Raw genomic sequence first — 15,939 nt, 5'->3', positions numbered from 1 at the left:
GTTACTTAAATCACCGTATCATTCAATACCTAAATATGAAAAGCTTACTTTACTACAAATGGTAAAACAAAAAGTCTAGATGCTCTCAGGTGAATTGGCATAATAAAATAACCTTTCCTTAAATAATACAAAATAAATAAATATATCACTGTAATTTAATGATTATCATCTTGCCAGATATAAAGAAGCCCATGCCAAATTAAACTGGTTTACTTCAGAACAAATCTCCCGTCTCTGCAATACAAAGACAGAAAGAAATAAAATAACTGTAAGAGTAGGTGTGGATGAAATGCTGTGTAGAGAAATGATTTGTACGTGTTTATAAGCCATTCAATTTGTAAGAAAGCCCTCAATAGCACCGGTGACAGAGAGACAGAATTGGGCAGATAATTTCAGTCCCCGTTTGCTCAGTCAAAGTTCTCCTCTTTAATCAAGTTGCAGGAGAAGCAGTGAACTACACTGGGGGCTCTGGGGTTGCAGATGGCTGCCTTACTCAAAATGTTCAAGCTTGACTGACCCATTTCATCAGCACTGTCAAAGCCTTGCACTGATACATGTTGACAACATTTAATCTTAAAAATTGAAAGAAATGAATTAATATGCAAATTTCATCAGCTTTGTAATAAAAATGTCCTTGAAAAAACAGAGAACATGACCCCTGAGGAATTGTGTGAATTATCCTGGCTTCGTCGTTCTTTAAGTTAGTCGGAGGTACACAAGTCCACTAGGAAATCAGCGTGGATCTGACTTGGAAATAATTATGATGGAAGAACAAAACACTAGCAGGTTGAATAAATGGAACAACTTGGGAAAAGTCTAAGTCCTCTTTGTTATTCACTTTGAATTAATAGGATTAGTTTTAGTTTCAAACCCAAACACACCTCTGTAATTTCTCCGCTAACTAAAATCAACACTTCACTAGCCGGTTTGCAGCTCATTGTTTTCTGGGATTTTTTTTTTTTTTTTTTTTTTTTAAGAAAAACGTACATGCAGGAAGAACTGGAGACCTGCTTTAGCATAATAGAGATATCCCTCATTCAAGCTTACAAAATGAACCATTCTTGTGAGACTAGATGTTACAAGAAAAAAATTATACAGACAATAGAGCAATATCGATAAGATACGTCCCCCACTGGTTAAAATTAGCCTACTTTTTGGGTTTGAAAGTCTCGGGAGGAAAAAACTCCACTCTGGCATTCAGTATTAAGATGAAGACTTCAAAGGGGACAAACACACCACAGACTCGAGAGAGAGACAAATAACCGAAATCTGACATTGGGGAGTGAAATGAATAAAGTGATTGTCTGATCTTGAGCTGGGCACCTCAATACTGTCTGATACCCCTGGAAAAGACCGGATTCATTCTTAATTCATCCCAGTGCTGAATAGTTTTCATACCTAGCAAGACGTGAAGCACATCAGCACCCTGGACAGCTGCAAGTCTCACAATTCATATATACATACGTGTATGTGTGAATGCATATTTATACTAGTTCTTCACTTTTCTGCATTCTCTTAAGTAATAAGCCTGTGAAGATTATTGCCTCACTAGCAGCATCACACAATTAAATTACCTCATTGGTCTTCATAAAAAACAAAAAGACAAAAAATATGTAACAATAATAATAATAATAATAATTTATGAGGATATCATGTGTCATTTTTAGAAGCTATTTTATCTAGTTTAAAAACCTGTAGGGGCACATCAAGACTAAATGTGAAAAAACGAAAATACCATAGAAAACAAAACAAACCCCTCAGAAAAACAGAAAGGAACAAATCCACTCATGCGATGATAGATTCGCAGGAAGTGGTCACTATGATCTGAGTTTCAGACGGCTGATCTTGCTTTGAAATTCAGATATGCAGAGCCTACAGATACTGAGAAATATGGCTTCTGTTTTATATTTATTTATTATGAAATTAAACATTAAATGTGTCAGACAATGTAAATCTTAATCTGTTTGAAAAATACCTGTGAGATAAAGACACTTATCAGCAAAGCATCAGAATCCAAAGGAAGAGAAGCAGATTTAGCTCTTGAATGGTCCCTCTCCTTCCCTCCCTCAGCCTCTTTCCCTCCCACTCTTTTCTCTCTCTCTCTCTCCCTCCTCCCTCCCTCCCTTTCACACACACACACACACACACTCTCTCTCTCTGCCACCACACTTCAGGCGAGCCCTGAAAGATCTGAACAGTTGTATAATAATGAAAAATGTGCAATACTGGTGGGGCATTGCTTGTGCACACATACCTCCACCCACGCATTCATCATTTTGCAGGTATTGTCAGTGAAAGTTTAATTGCATAAACACTCTGTAACTGTCCTGTCATATTTCTTGTCAGTCTGGATTCCCTCTCTGGGCTCACTATCTCACAAAACTATAATTGAATTGCCACCGAATCGCAAGAGGGCTGGAAAAAAAAATCTTTATGAATAGAATTTGTTTCCTATCAGCAGGTTTGACAAATTGTGTCACGAGGAAGGGCCCCAGCGATAATTTCCCAGTTTATTTTGAGCAGACTTGTTTGCTATTTGCTCTTATCTCCTCAGAATTATAAGCACCTAGTTAAACAAAAATATCTGAAAATTTAGTGCAACAAAGGTTTTTCACATCCAAGAGAGGGCAGTCTACATACAACACAAACTCCATGGGACTATACTATAAACTCCCCTTTATTATCCAACAAAACGATCTGACAGATATTCATAAAGAGAAAAAAAGCTGAAGTGAGACACGCTGCTATTTTTCTTTACCTTTTAAATGTTTGTCATTGTTTAAGCATTATCTGCTCAGGGCAGCAATCAAAAGCCACCTGTTTTTAATATACCCAGCTCTGGTAGGGCTCCGATGCTCGGAGCAGCTAATGATGGAGAGATAGAATAGAATTGTGCTTCCACAGAAAGTTAAGGCAAATAAAGGGAAAGATGTAAATCCTATTTAGTTGTATCAGTTTATCTTGTATTCTGCCATGGAAAATATAGGTGTTCTTTGTTATGTAGTTTCAGTGTTATTTATTAATGCAGTATGTCATACTATTAATGCATCATTTATATTTGGGTTCGTAGGGCATATATGGAAATATACACATGTGTATATCCACCTTGAAAGGGTGAAAATTAACATCAATGTCTAAAGTGTCTTTTCAACAAAAGAAGCTTCCAACATATCCATTTATTTCATTTTTTTCCGCAGGCAAATTCTAAATATACCATAAGGGTCCTATGAGAATTCAATCAAAGCCTGATCTCATAATTTCAAATACAAGATTAAGGATTGGGCTTCGTGCTGGAAGTGCGGGCTAGGCCACACAGCACCTACAATAGGAAATGATTCCAGGTTAAGACCACTGGTAGAAAACGAGGCTCCCCCTCAACATTTTCACCCCCCTAGCAGTATCCGAGAGTAAAACTTTCAATGTGCTTTTTCCTGTGTGAAAAAAACATGGCAGCTTCATCAAAAGGCTTTATTTTCCCACAAAGCATGCCAGCCCACATCGTGGATGGGAACAAAGCACAATGCTAACTCCAACTATTCTGGACTGATAAAAAGCTTTTTTTCTGACAACCTTATCAGCAAAATAAGCTTAAATACAACTGGCTTCTAATAGTCTAGAGACGGCTTGATCCTGTCTTTGTCTTTCAAAGCTCCTACGTCTTCCTTTGCAATGATCCTGTACTTTCTCTTGACAGAATTCACAATCTTTTAGTCCTGCTAAGCTGTCATTATTTTCTTTGTACCTCTCTCAGGTCCATTTGCGTATTTTACCTCAGGTTTTATAGTGGAGGCAAAAAGGCCATGGATGATGGGGGAATATTTAGCAATTTCAAAATGCTTTGTGCTAATGCAGGGGTGAGAGTGTGGCACTCCTCTACAAGTCTACATCGCCGTGGCATTGTCTGTCTGTGCTGTTCGAACATTCTGCCAAAGATTTCTCATATCCACACAATCGCTCCAAAGCATAATTGGGCGCACCTGTATAATTATGTTCCAACTGGTTGAAATGTCAGTTGTCTAAATAATTGCTTTGTTCATTCTCAACAATTTTTTTCAAGTGCAAACATTTACAATTGTACAGTGAGTTCTTTGTCCTCCACAGCTGTATGTAATGATACTTGAAGATGCTATTTCAATTAAAAAATAAAATAAAATACATTATATATCTATATTATATCTATCTATCTATCTATCTATATATATATATATATATATCGAGAGAGAGAGTCTGTATTGATACAATACAAAGATGAAATTAACTGAAACAAATAATTTAATTTCTTTCTTACTAGTGCTTGCGAAATTGGACAATTTCACAGCCATGTCTTAGCTAATCAATAAACAGAAAATTGGCATTATATTTCAAAACGGGGAAATAAAGATTTCTGTAGCAGAAGCCATTTCAAATGTATCAGTTAGACAGAGAGACTCCTGGAATTTTAAGTGGGCTGTCCAATACAAACACCAGCATTAAATATTGACAGAAAGTTTTATTACAACAGATAGACAAAGGGGCATTTGAATAAGACATTTTTTAAAGATGAAAATAACATCAACAAGCACAATAATAACAATTAACAAATAATTCTACTTAATAATACAGAAAAGGACAAGTGTCTTTTAGTTCTTGCTTGCGTGGCTTAGTTGGCAAAGACCTCTAATCTCTAATTTCTTCCCTCATCTAGCAGTGATAAGGTCTTCTCTGCCTTTTCTCTCCACTGGTTTTATGAAAACCAGCTACGATTGATTAATACTTTTAAATTAAGTTATGTTTTTGCAAGAGGCTTTAATTTAGGGCTAAGGTTAAATTTCAGGATAAATGAACACATTAGAAGATTAAAACACATTTGTCTTAGCAAGAAAGGCAGTTGTTTATTTATGGCCCCTGAAACACGGCCGGTTGATCAAAGATCTGACAGAGACGCTACTGATGAAGTGAGAGCTACTCCCATAACGGGCAGCTCATCATTATGAGTTTGTAACATGCAGAGAATTAGTCTGTATTGTAACTCGTGCAGTTCCTTCTCAAGCATCATAATTGAAACTCAAATACTAAAAATGACCATCGAAGAAAACAGTGCTGCTATTGTAGCAAAATTATTTTCATAAACAATGAACTGAGTTTTTATTTTACAATAATAATATGGATGTATATATGTGGAAATAATCACCACTTCAGTTTAGTGAACATACACTGTAAACCATTCACTTTAAGTAAAGGATTAGCTTGTATGAATAACGTTAAAGCTGAAAACAGAACCTCAGAATACCCACATATATATAGATATATATATAAAAACACAGGCATATATGACTGAATAAATACAAAACGAATATGCAATAAAATTAAGATAGTGTACAACTACTAGTAAATGTTTGTAATAATAAGTTAAATAATACATTTAAAGACAAAATACATACTACATACTACATAGGTCTAAATCCCATTAACAGACTTCTGTTTGCTAACCATATATATATATATATATATATATATATATATATATACGGTGCAACACCGGCTACTCCCCCCCTCGGTGCAACACTGGCTACACCGCCCCCCCTCGGCCTGAGCCAGGCAGGCTGCATGTATTCTGGCCAGAAGGGCTCTCAGAAGACTGCACTGGTCTTTGGCCAATTGCTCAAGTGACATTATTAACAGTTCCCCAAATGCCTCTGAATGCTGATATAAAATGCACTCTTCCTCCTGCCTGACATTCAATGCACTGCGGAGAGCGGAGGTGAAGCGGCACGGCGCCGAGGGAGCCGGGCCAGAGGGGCTCTTGGAAAGAGGTTCACCTGCCTGACATGAATTTACAGGAACAGGTTAAGGTCACGAGCTGCGGCTCGTTCCCTCTCTTCCCATTCCTGGAGAAGGACAGAGGTTCTTCTTCACACAGCCATCTCCAGCAATGACATCTTGCCTTGCGTTTGTTGAGGAGGAGGTTTTTTTTGGGCATAACAAAAATACATACTATTATGATTATAATTATGATGAAGGTGATTATTATTATTATTACGATGTGCTGTTCAGTCTCAGCATTTTCCTACTTTTATTCATATATGTATGTTTGTATTAATTATTTAAGTCATTTATGTGCGGTGTGATATTTTCTGATGTATTTCTTTACTGAGAGATTATTAATATAAAAATGATTCACAACTTGCATCTGCAATACAGAAGTAAACTGTTGTAAATATTTCGATTGTTCAGTCAGTGACATGAACTGGGGTTGGAGATGTTATATGTAGGCCGTATGTATGATTGCAATTTGATAAACCAAATAAACAAATACAGTAGCTTACGGGTGCAGGGACAGCACATCACATTGTCAAATGAAGCATGTAACATCACTTACAAAACAGCAGCCGAGTCTCATTCCAAACTGCAGCTTAGAAAGCCTGTATAAGCAGGATTGTATTTCATACAGGAGCAACATGGTGACAAACCCAGCGAGCTGTCACAGCCTGTCTGCAGAGAGAGCGCATCGCTTTAGCGAGCTGGAAACGCCTGTACCGAGAGGAGCTGTGGATTCCTGGCTCTAAGAAATGTCAAATGTTACTTGTTTTAATGCCTCCCAGCCCCGTCCTGCGAGTATGAGAGGCACTCGCTTGACTGAGTGGTGAGCCCTGGCTGCACTAAATCTGATGACAGTCTACATTTCAAAACAAACACAATAAACAGTTCTTCTGCTTGAGCACTGCAATATATAACACCGGCTCATCTCTATGGTTTGATCAGGTTCATTTTACAGCTGTGAAAGCCCTTACATTAAAATTAGTATGACAACTTGAAATTTTAATATAATTTCATATCAAGTTTAAATTATCTCATCATATCGATCAACTGCTGGACGGACCACATTACTGTTTATTCCAGTGATGCAGATATAAGATACACAGAAACTCAATAAAATGTGTGCTGCATGAGCTGAGAAAAGGACACAGCTGCAAAGCACACATTAATATATACCCAGTTGCCAAACAATCATTCTGTTTCAGTTTTCTATAATCAAATACTTAATCTCAGTATCTGTTTAATCTCTGCATTGAGAGATCTTTTCTGCTTCTATTTGCCTCTGAGCTGAACAGAGAAATTCTATATGATGTGCATCGGTGAAAGAAAATCCCGAGCAGGAAAGTCATCCTACCCAACTTTGCAGCCGGCATCAGTAAATCTCTGAGTGATGACGAATGAAGTCCACTGCACTCCACAGCGCAGACAGTCCTGACAGAAGGCAGTTGTCAACGCAATAAAACCAACTGTGGAGCTTCCTGTGCTCAGAACAGTAAAGCTGTTCACTTTTCTTAGACGTTCAAAATTGACTTGTCACAAAATATATCCCCACACATTTGGAAGTGTCTTGCTGCAGATCTTCAGCAGCTATAAGGATCTGGAGGAGCAGAAGCCCCAGCTCTCATTCCCGTCCTGAGCAGCGATCCCACGCAGGGGAACGTTGCGTTCACAGGAACAAGGGGATTATAAAGAGTAGTTCAGAAATCTATTTGTAAAAGTCATCTTCATTAGTAAACTTGTGATGCTGTGTCAACAAATTGAAAAACAAGATCAACGGCCACAGTAGATATGAATTTCAGGTACAAACAGTTCATGCTGACTGCATGCCTAGGAATAAACAACGTGTAGGAGTCAGGAAGTTGTGTTTCATTAAGATGTTTTAGAACTTTTACGTTCAAAGTTTTGATACAACCACGACATGATATTGCTTAATTGTCAGGTTTGCTAAAAGACCCAGAACCTTCTTAGCTTTCACGGGAATAAACCTTCACTTACATAAGGGGTATTGTAAAGAATGAAACCCCCGCACTAATGGACTCACTTGCCATTTAAATACATCCTACAGCCTACTGATCTCGATTACCAAGAGGCAGGAAGATAAATGAGACAGGTAGCCGAAACGGTGGCTAAGCTTTGGAACGACAGGTCGGTCTCTGAGCTCAGAGCTGAACGAGGGATCCTGCAGCAGTTTATGAAAGTGAATATATAAATACAAAAGGGCTCCTGCAGTACAGCCAGTGCTTATAGGGAGAGACGAGAGTCATTGAGCCTTAATCCATTGTCAACAGTTATCAGCTCTGAGCGCTGACTCTTTAAGGTTTTACAGTGCAAACAACACAACATCGCACTGATGCAACCTGTGGAGGTTGTGAGTTTAACAGTGTTATGGGCTCTGCATGTTAACGGCACACAAAGGCTGATATTGAGCGGCAGGTCGTGCTGCTGGCAGGCTGTCTGTCTCCTGCTGTCTGAGCCTCCCTGCCCACACAGGCGCCTGCCTCTCCCAGGGAGACGGAGAGAGCAGCTCCTCTGCATTCACAGAGGGGTGTCACAGCGTGCCAGCCAGGGCGGCACAGCTGCCCGCGATGCCGACCCGCAGAACTGCACAACAGCGCCCACTCAAGTATGGAAGGAGGAGGGAGAATATAATGTATGAGAATCGGCAGCCGGGTGTTCGCAGACAGGGACTTTGAAGGAAGTGAATATTTTTTTAAACCCACGTATGGTTTGGAATACACTTTTTGCTTTGCTTTTGCTGATCCTGAACTTGGCACAACTTCTGCTTCATAGTTCAAAATATATCCACACTTTACATTGAGAGGCCAAATGCACAGCAAGACCTAATGAAGTAAGAACAAACGTTATATTGTTTTCCCTCCGAGAAATATGATGAAGAGATCAGTCAACCACTTTAGCAGGTCACTAGTGTTTTTAGGCATTGAAGGTCCCAGTCCTAGCATCCCAGTCCAAACTTTAACCAACAGCAAAAGTACACACACAAAAATACTGATAAAACCACTGATAATAATAATAATAACAACAGTAACATACACTGTAATACAATGATATTATGATGATTATTGTAATAGCAGAAAGGTGTAGCACAAGGAGGCAGGTCTGAACCCCGGGGACAATTGACACAATGCTGTCCTATGTGGATCCCGTGCCTAAGAGCCACTCCGTCAGGTTGAACAGATAACTTTGCTCTTGGCTGAACCTTCTGATGGCTTAATGCCCCTCAAATTAGCATAAGTAGCTTAAAGCAGATTAACCAATCCAAGATATGCAATGCCACAACATCAACTTATTTTTATTCAGGAACATTACAAGCATGGGGGTTAAAATAAATAAAACAAAAATTATAATTATATATATATATATATAGACAAAGTTTACACACATAAATAAAGCATTATTAAAAACTGATGTTTATGTACTGAAAGCACAACAACTTGGTAAGCACACATAAAAAAGCTTAAAATGATAAATGAAGGCATCCACATTCAAGACTAGAACATCCTGAGAAGCCGGACTGTGTTACAGTTTATACTGACTCACAGCGAACACAATGATTTAGGACACTGGAGACTGCGCTGCTCTGCCCTGTGTGTAGACAGACACGGACCTGTGCCATGTTTAATTCTTGTGCCCGAGTTACGCCTTCCTCACAGCACCCACTCCTTTATTTCACTCTAAATGAAGTGAATTACTATTTTTAAATCTAAATCTTGAGGAGACTTAACACACTTTAGGAGCTTATGATGCAATGAACAGTAATTGTCAAGACCTTTTTTTTTTGAGGCATTGAAAACATGTTATAAATCAAGACTAAACCTCCTTGGGGCTTTTGGAATTATAAGGAGCTTAACAATGTAGGAGCTGACATCACATTTCCCCACTAACTCCCTGCAAGCAAGCATCTGCGTTAGTGAAGATATTTAGCTAAACATGGCACCTTGTCCCTACTAGCCAAGGCAAAGAGCAGCCTCCTCTCCGCCGCTGATCACGAGCTGATGTTTGGGGCTAGTGGAAAAGATCGGGATTTGCATATCAAATGCCACAAGCCGCTGAAGTCTGTTTAACGCTAGAGAAGCAACAGGAAAAATCAAAGGTCTCACCTACTGGGATGGACTGGTTTACAGAACCCGAGGCAAGCAGCGGCCGTTACTAATGGCTGGAGGTGCTCGAATTTGTTCCATAGTTATTGTCAAAGTCCAAAAAATATCAACTGGCTGCTTCTTTAACATCCAGGAAACAAAAACAACAGGACACAGACTATTGTTGAGATTACTGAAGGGAAGAGTGGGCAGTATACTATTATAAATCAATAAGAAAGCTAATAAGAAATAAGAAAGCTTTAGATCCACATTAGTTTGCACATTTGTTTAATGACTTTTCTAACAAGCAAAGCAATCAGATGGTTTTAACTTACACTGAGAACAATGAGTGAAATATATACAGCGTGTTTATATGCATGTGTGTGTGTGTGTTTTAATAAAATAACTAAATAAAATTTGGTGAACAGAACTAACTTCAGTTTGCAATGATTTAATACAATTCGTTTTTCAAATATATTAAGCGCTGTATTAAGCGCTGTAATCAAGGCTGGTGAATCAGTAGCCATGAATCTGATTTTTTATTTAGGTGACTCAGTCCACATAATACACTTGATAACGTGATGAAAATACTCCCCCCATATTTAGTCCCCACTTGCTCGTAATATTTCAGGTTGTACAGATTTTCACTAACAATCCAGATCACAAGCGAACCTACGACACCCAGTCTAGTCCAGGTAACAGAAAGACATTTAAATCTGTTTAAATAGTAGGGAAGGAGAACCCGGAGCCACACACGTTGTCTTCTTAGGTTGATTAAAAACCCTTCAGCAGCACCTTCAGGCTGATCACCCTGGCTTTTGACACAATTATTTGTAGAATTAGCCACAGCCAGGGGTCACAATAACTGCTCCTCGGAGACGCCTTGATCTGGGAAAGTATTCCCACTTAAACGCGCTGAACAGAAACGTCATGTGTACACTGAATAACGCACCGAGTCTAACAACCCCCTGCCTGGACACTCTCACACCTTATAGTGTGTGTGTGTGTGTGTGTTTGTGTGTGTGTGTGTGTGTGTGCACGCACGCTTCTGTGTGTGTGCTTGCATGTATGTGTTTGTGTGTGTGTGTGTGCTTGCGTGTGCATGCGCTTGTGTGTGCTTGGGTGTGTGTGTTTCCATGTGTGTGTGCATGCGTGCGTGCGTGCGTGTGTCTGTGTTTGTGTATGCATTTGTATGTGCGTTTGTGTGTGTGTCAGAGGGAGAATATGCATGTGGCAATAAAATAATTTCAGTAAATTTTTAAAAACAAACAGGCTGGAGTTGAACAGACTCAACTGTGGTAATAACTGTAGATAAGGTATTATAAAGTTGGTATAATATGCTTAGCATTAAATGTAGCATTGTGTGTATTGTGTGTATATCTACTTCCTAAAGCAGTGCAAATGCGACAACAGGAATTTCTAAATGCATTACAGTGATTTAAAACAACATTTGACTAAGTGTCTGTTTAAAGTAAATAATCCTATTTGCTATGAAACAGAAGAAATCATCAACGCCATAATATAATTAGCAAAATGTCTAATAAACCCAAGGCTGCTTTAATTAGGGGTTTTTGATTTTCAGACCATTAGGACTGTCTACTGTTTCATGCAGAAATAGAAACAGAAAGCATTTCTGCAGAAGGAAAGCAAAAACAGACACCAAGAATAAAGATGTCGATGGTATGGTATTTTTTTATAAACTGAAACTGTCTTTGTTAAAATAAAAACTGTAAATATTAACACATATGATGCAATAGAGCAGTGGCCCACAAGAAGAGACTGAGAGTCCCTTTATAAACAACAATAAACACGAGGAGATGGTGGCAGAGGAAGGAAACTCGACACATCTCTGCGCTCTGCATTCACTTCTACACAAGCGCTTTCCGCGACGCTTCCATTAAAAAAGTCCTCCGACTCTCAAAGTGTTCGGTGCCCTTTCTCTGATACTACAGAGGAACAATAATGGGTCTCTGTGTACACAAATAAATCTCAATGTCAGCTCTGCTCATTAAATCCCCAACTTCTAGTGAGGAAATTAACATTGGAAACCACTCCTGCTGGCCCGTCACTCTACCACACACGAGTATGAAATATCTCCTCTAAAAAAGCACAAAAAGGACAAAACCACAAATGTGGAACTTCAATTAATTTAAAGCCCCAATCAGCACAGAATAAATCCTTCGCAGATCTAATTACCAGAGCTCTCCGAAGACCCAGACCGACCAGCCAATCTTCCTCATGTTTGAACAGCTTGATGAACTAAGGGACTGATGGATATCAAGTCATTTTGTTTAATTTATAAATGGATTTTCCCCTAATACTTAAATTATCATCAGTACAACACAATGAAAATGGGAACATTCTAAAGGCAAAGTCTATAAGAGCCCTGAAAGGAATTCCAATGAGGGATGTCACCTCCTTTCATTTCCTCTCCACACTTTCTCTAATTAAATTCAGAGGCTGCTAAGCCTATGTTATAGTGCTGCCCTTTTATTTTTTACCCCCATTCTTCCATATTTTATTTATTTATTATATATTTTTGAGCACCACTGAGGAGACAGTTCAGCTGCATCATATAATATCTTAAACACTTCCTCCCACCCTCTAGATAGTCAAGGATCTAGACAGAAATAGCTTCTAGCTTCTTTCACACCAAAGCACGCTGGCTCCAGGCTAAGGAAAAAAAAAAGGAAAAGAAAAAAGAAAATAAAGAGAAATACACACATTGCTTTAAAATAAACGATCCTGCCTGGAATAGGATTCTGACCAAACAGCCCATAAGGAATTCCCTTCTTAACAAAAAGTCTCTTTCTCATTATCAAAGCCGTAAAGTGAGGTTTGCAGCAAAATGTGACATTTTAACCTCCTAAGGGGAATTACTGATACAAAGTGCAGGTTTTCCCAAGCATTACTCGGCAAGAGGTTTCACACAAAGGGTTAAAATCCTGACGGCTTTATACAGATACCTGACTGATGCTTAACATTCATTTCCACGCCTGTCTTTAGCATGTTTTACATTTCGAAAATGATTTAAAAAAACAAAAATCTCAAAGGCATCTTTCCATTAAATTGATGCTTCGAACAGAAATTCAACATCTCTGCTCAGCGGGACGATCATTATTAATGTATTTGTTTCTTTATAATTTAACTTTAATGCAGAGACATTTCAGAGTGAGACATAAAATAATATATATACCAAATATTCCAGCAGAATATTCAGCAAAGACTCTGTAGTACATACAATGCTTATTATGATGTATCAAAAGTGCCTGATTAATTAGCAAGGCAATGAGATGTTATGATAATATAATGTAATATAAAGCTAATCCAGGGGCAGATGGTAATTCTCCAGACAGAACTGAATCAAATTATAAAATCACTAAGCCACCACTTTTGTTAAAGTTTTATCAAAGGATAATAATGGACTGTTTTATACAGAAAACAGATGCAGGAAAGGCAGCGTTTTTGGTTTAAGAGAATATGATTTGAATCTCCAAAAAGCCTTAACAACACTCTCCGTACCTCCACGTATTGGTGTATCTCACCTAACTGATCTTAAAATACTTGTACTTATTGCATATTATTGTAAATGTATAAAAATATAAGTTTTCTCAAAATAACCCAACTAGAACAGACTCATTTGAACCAGGCCGAGCCTCGCAGGTACTGATGACTGAACCTGCTCTGGAAAAAGCGTGTTTATTCCTCTGTGACATGTCATATTATCTCTTTGGGAAAATACTGAATATGATTTTAGCTCCAGAACCTAGAAAAGATATACAGCTAAACTAAAAATAGTTCACACTTAGGTAAAAGGGTTTAACTTAAAAACCCAATCAGAAAATAAAAACAAAACCACGTATCAATTAAACTGCAAAATTAAAGTGTTGAAATGTTCGTGAAACGCAAACAAACAAAAAACCCAACAAACTCAAACAGTTCCCAGATAATAGGAGACATGTTTTTGATGTGAAAGCTCAACATCAACTCCCTTAATCAAGAGACTATCTCTGATTCTGCCGAAGGAGCCCAACATCTGAAAGATTTTGTTTTAATTCAAGTCTAAGTGTATAAGCAGCCGTCAGTGCTGGCTGTGAATGTTTAACTATAGCCTTGGCTTGATTATATTCTCTCCACACCAGTGACTGGCGCTCAATCATTTGGTGAAAGTCCTGCCCGCCAGCCCCCTGGTTGTGATGCGATTCCCACCTGGCTCCGGGGTCTCGGACTGCGAGGACGAGGATGCTGAGCTGGCGCCGTCCTCCGCCGTGCCCTGCGAGAGGAGGCCGCGTCCCGGGGGCAGCTTCATGCCCAGCTGCTCCGCCATCTCCACATGGTCCCCGGGGTGGACGTAGTCAAACACGCTGCTGCCCGTCAGCTCCACCTAGAGGACACACAGTCGGCACACCATTAGTGTTGGAAATCGGCTTCTCGCCGCTAATCACAGCAGGAAACACAACAATCTGTAAAGACTACGTTAATCTGTTATTCTTCCCCATTTATTTATCTTTCTGACACCCGACCCTTATTTCAAACTTCTCTCTGGGAATAAATAACACCCCACAACTCCCCAGCAAGAACAACACATTTACAAGCCTGTATTGTGTAGCACAGTACAAGTGCTTCTACACCGCTGCTACAATTAAATTACATTTAGGAACACGAAGAGGCATTTTAAAAAGCAGACTTCACATCTCAATTATTTGTAAGGCAAACTTTGCAGGTTGCAGCCAATTAAAAGGAGTTAAGGGAAAGTCGTGACATTGAAATAAAGTGCAGGGAACTGAAGGCTGGCTAACCTTTAAACACCCTCATTTACTTTGATAAGTGCAGATTGTGTGTTGCTAATTGGGACTGAAGAAGAGGAGAGGAAGTGAACAATGTATCTGTATTTCTGCGTCTCTCTTCTCTTGACAATACAATTACACCACCAATACTTCCACCTAACTGTATTGTTTGGCCTGGAATTGTCAATGATCAGGTTTTGTCTTTAGGGACGGAGGGATTACATGGAAATAATCCTTTTAATGTGAAATCCCCTTAAGCGATTGAGTCCCTCATAAATTACTACTCGGAGCAGAAACAATAATTAAGAAATTAAATAAAGCTAATAATATAGACTGATCCTGTTTTAGTGTTTTAAATCACATTTGATATATTGCATTAAATTATTAGGTCATTTGAACTTTTTTCATTAAGTGTTGTAATCACAGATTTTATTGACATGTAATATTAATAATAATACTGCAAACATCAAAAAGTACTGAAATGCTTACACTGTGGTTCAGTCACAACTCTTAATTCAAGGCTTCAAAGATAAACGAAGGTCACTGTGTTAAATGACATATTCAAAGTAGAAATATTTTTTTTCGAATGGGATTATTGACTGAGGCATTTTCATGTTTTATTGAAGACATTTAAATACATCTTGCAGATATTTATCCAAACACAAGCCATGTTCACACTTGTATGTAGCACAGAGACTATTATTTTGACATTTAACTTCTGTGATAAAAGCTACACTGTGACAGAGAAAGTGCCCAAGATAAAAAGTAGTTAATGTTATTATTGTTTAATAAAACAGTTTTTTTATGATTAAAGGATATATGCTTGGCCAAATCTTGTTTTCAGACCTGTATATATATATATATATATATAGGCGAATCTGCTCCCAGGGAGATTTAATAAGATATGATCAGGATCAACTAACTTGCTCTACATTTCAAAACATCTGACAACAGGTTGTTTCGGTTTAAATCATGTTTTTATTGGCAGATGTCTCTGCACTGAAACTCCACTTTCTCAAGTCAGTTAAGTGCTAATTTTACAACCCAACTACAATGTGTAAATGTGAACTTTCAAAGTGAAATAGCGCTCCACACTACACTCTGTGTGTAGCTATGAATACACTTTTCAGATTCCCATCCTATTAGTAATTTGAAATATGAAATGCCATGGCTATTTTGGTGGCGATTACAAAACAAAAAGGAAAAAAGAAAAAGCAGGCCACTGCAGCGTCTGAGGGATTTCTCTCCCTCCTCGTGAG

At 38.5% G+C, this 15,939-nt stretch overlaps 1 protein-coding gene across 3 annotated transcripts in view; it reads right to left on the bottom strand.

Moving 5' to 3' along the window:
- The window catches only part of npas3 (neuronal PAS domain protein 3), a 262,662-nt gene that overhangs the window by 33,072 nt on the left and 213,651 nt on the right, over positions 1-15,939 (bottom strand). For all 3 annotated transcript variants that reach the window (XM_066694336.1, XM_066694337.1, XM_066694338.1), the window contains one exon: positions 14,103-14,277. In XM_066694336.1, coding sequence (XP_066550433.1) covers positions 14,103-14,277 — 175 coding nt within the window. The remainder of the gene's footprint in view (positions 1-14,102; positions 14,278-15,939) is intronic.

Source organism: Amia ocellicauda, chromosome 21 (assembly GCF_036373705.1).
Source record: "Amia ocellicauda isolate fAmiCal2 chromosome 21, fAmiCal2.hap1, whole genome shotgun sequence".
Classification (NCBI taxonomy): domain Eukaryota; kingdom Metazoa; phylum Chordata; class Actinopteri; order Amiiformes; family Amiidae; genus Amia; species Amia ocellicauda.
This window is presented reverse-complemented; position numbering and strand designations above follow the sequence as displayed.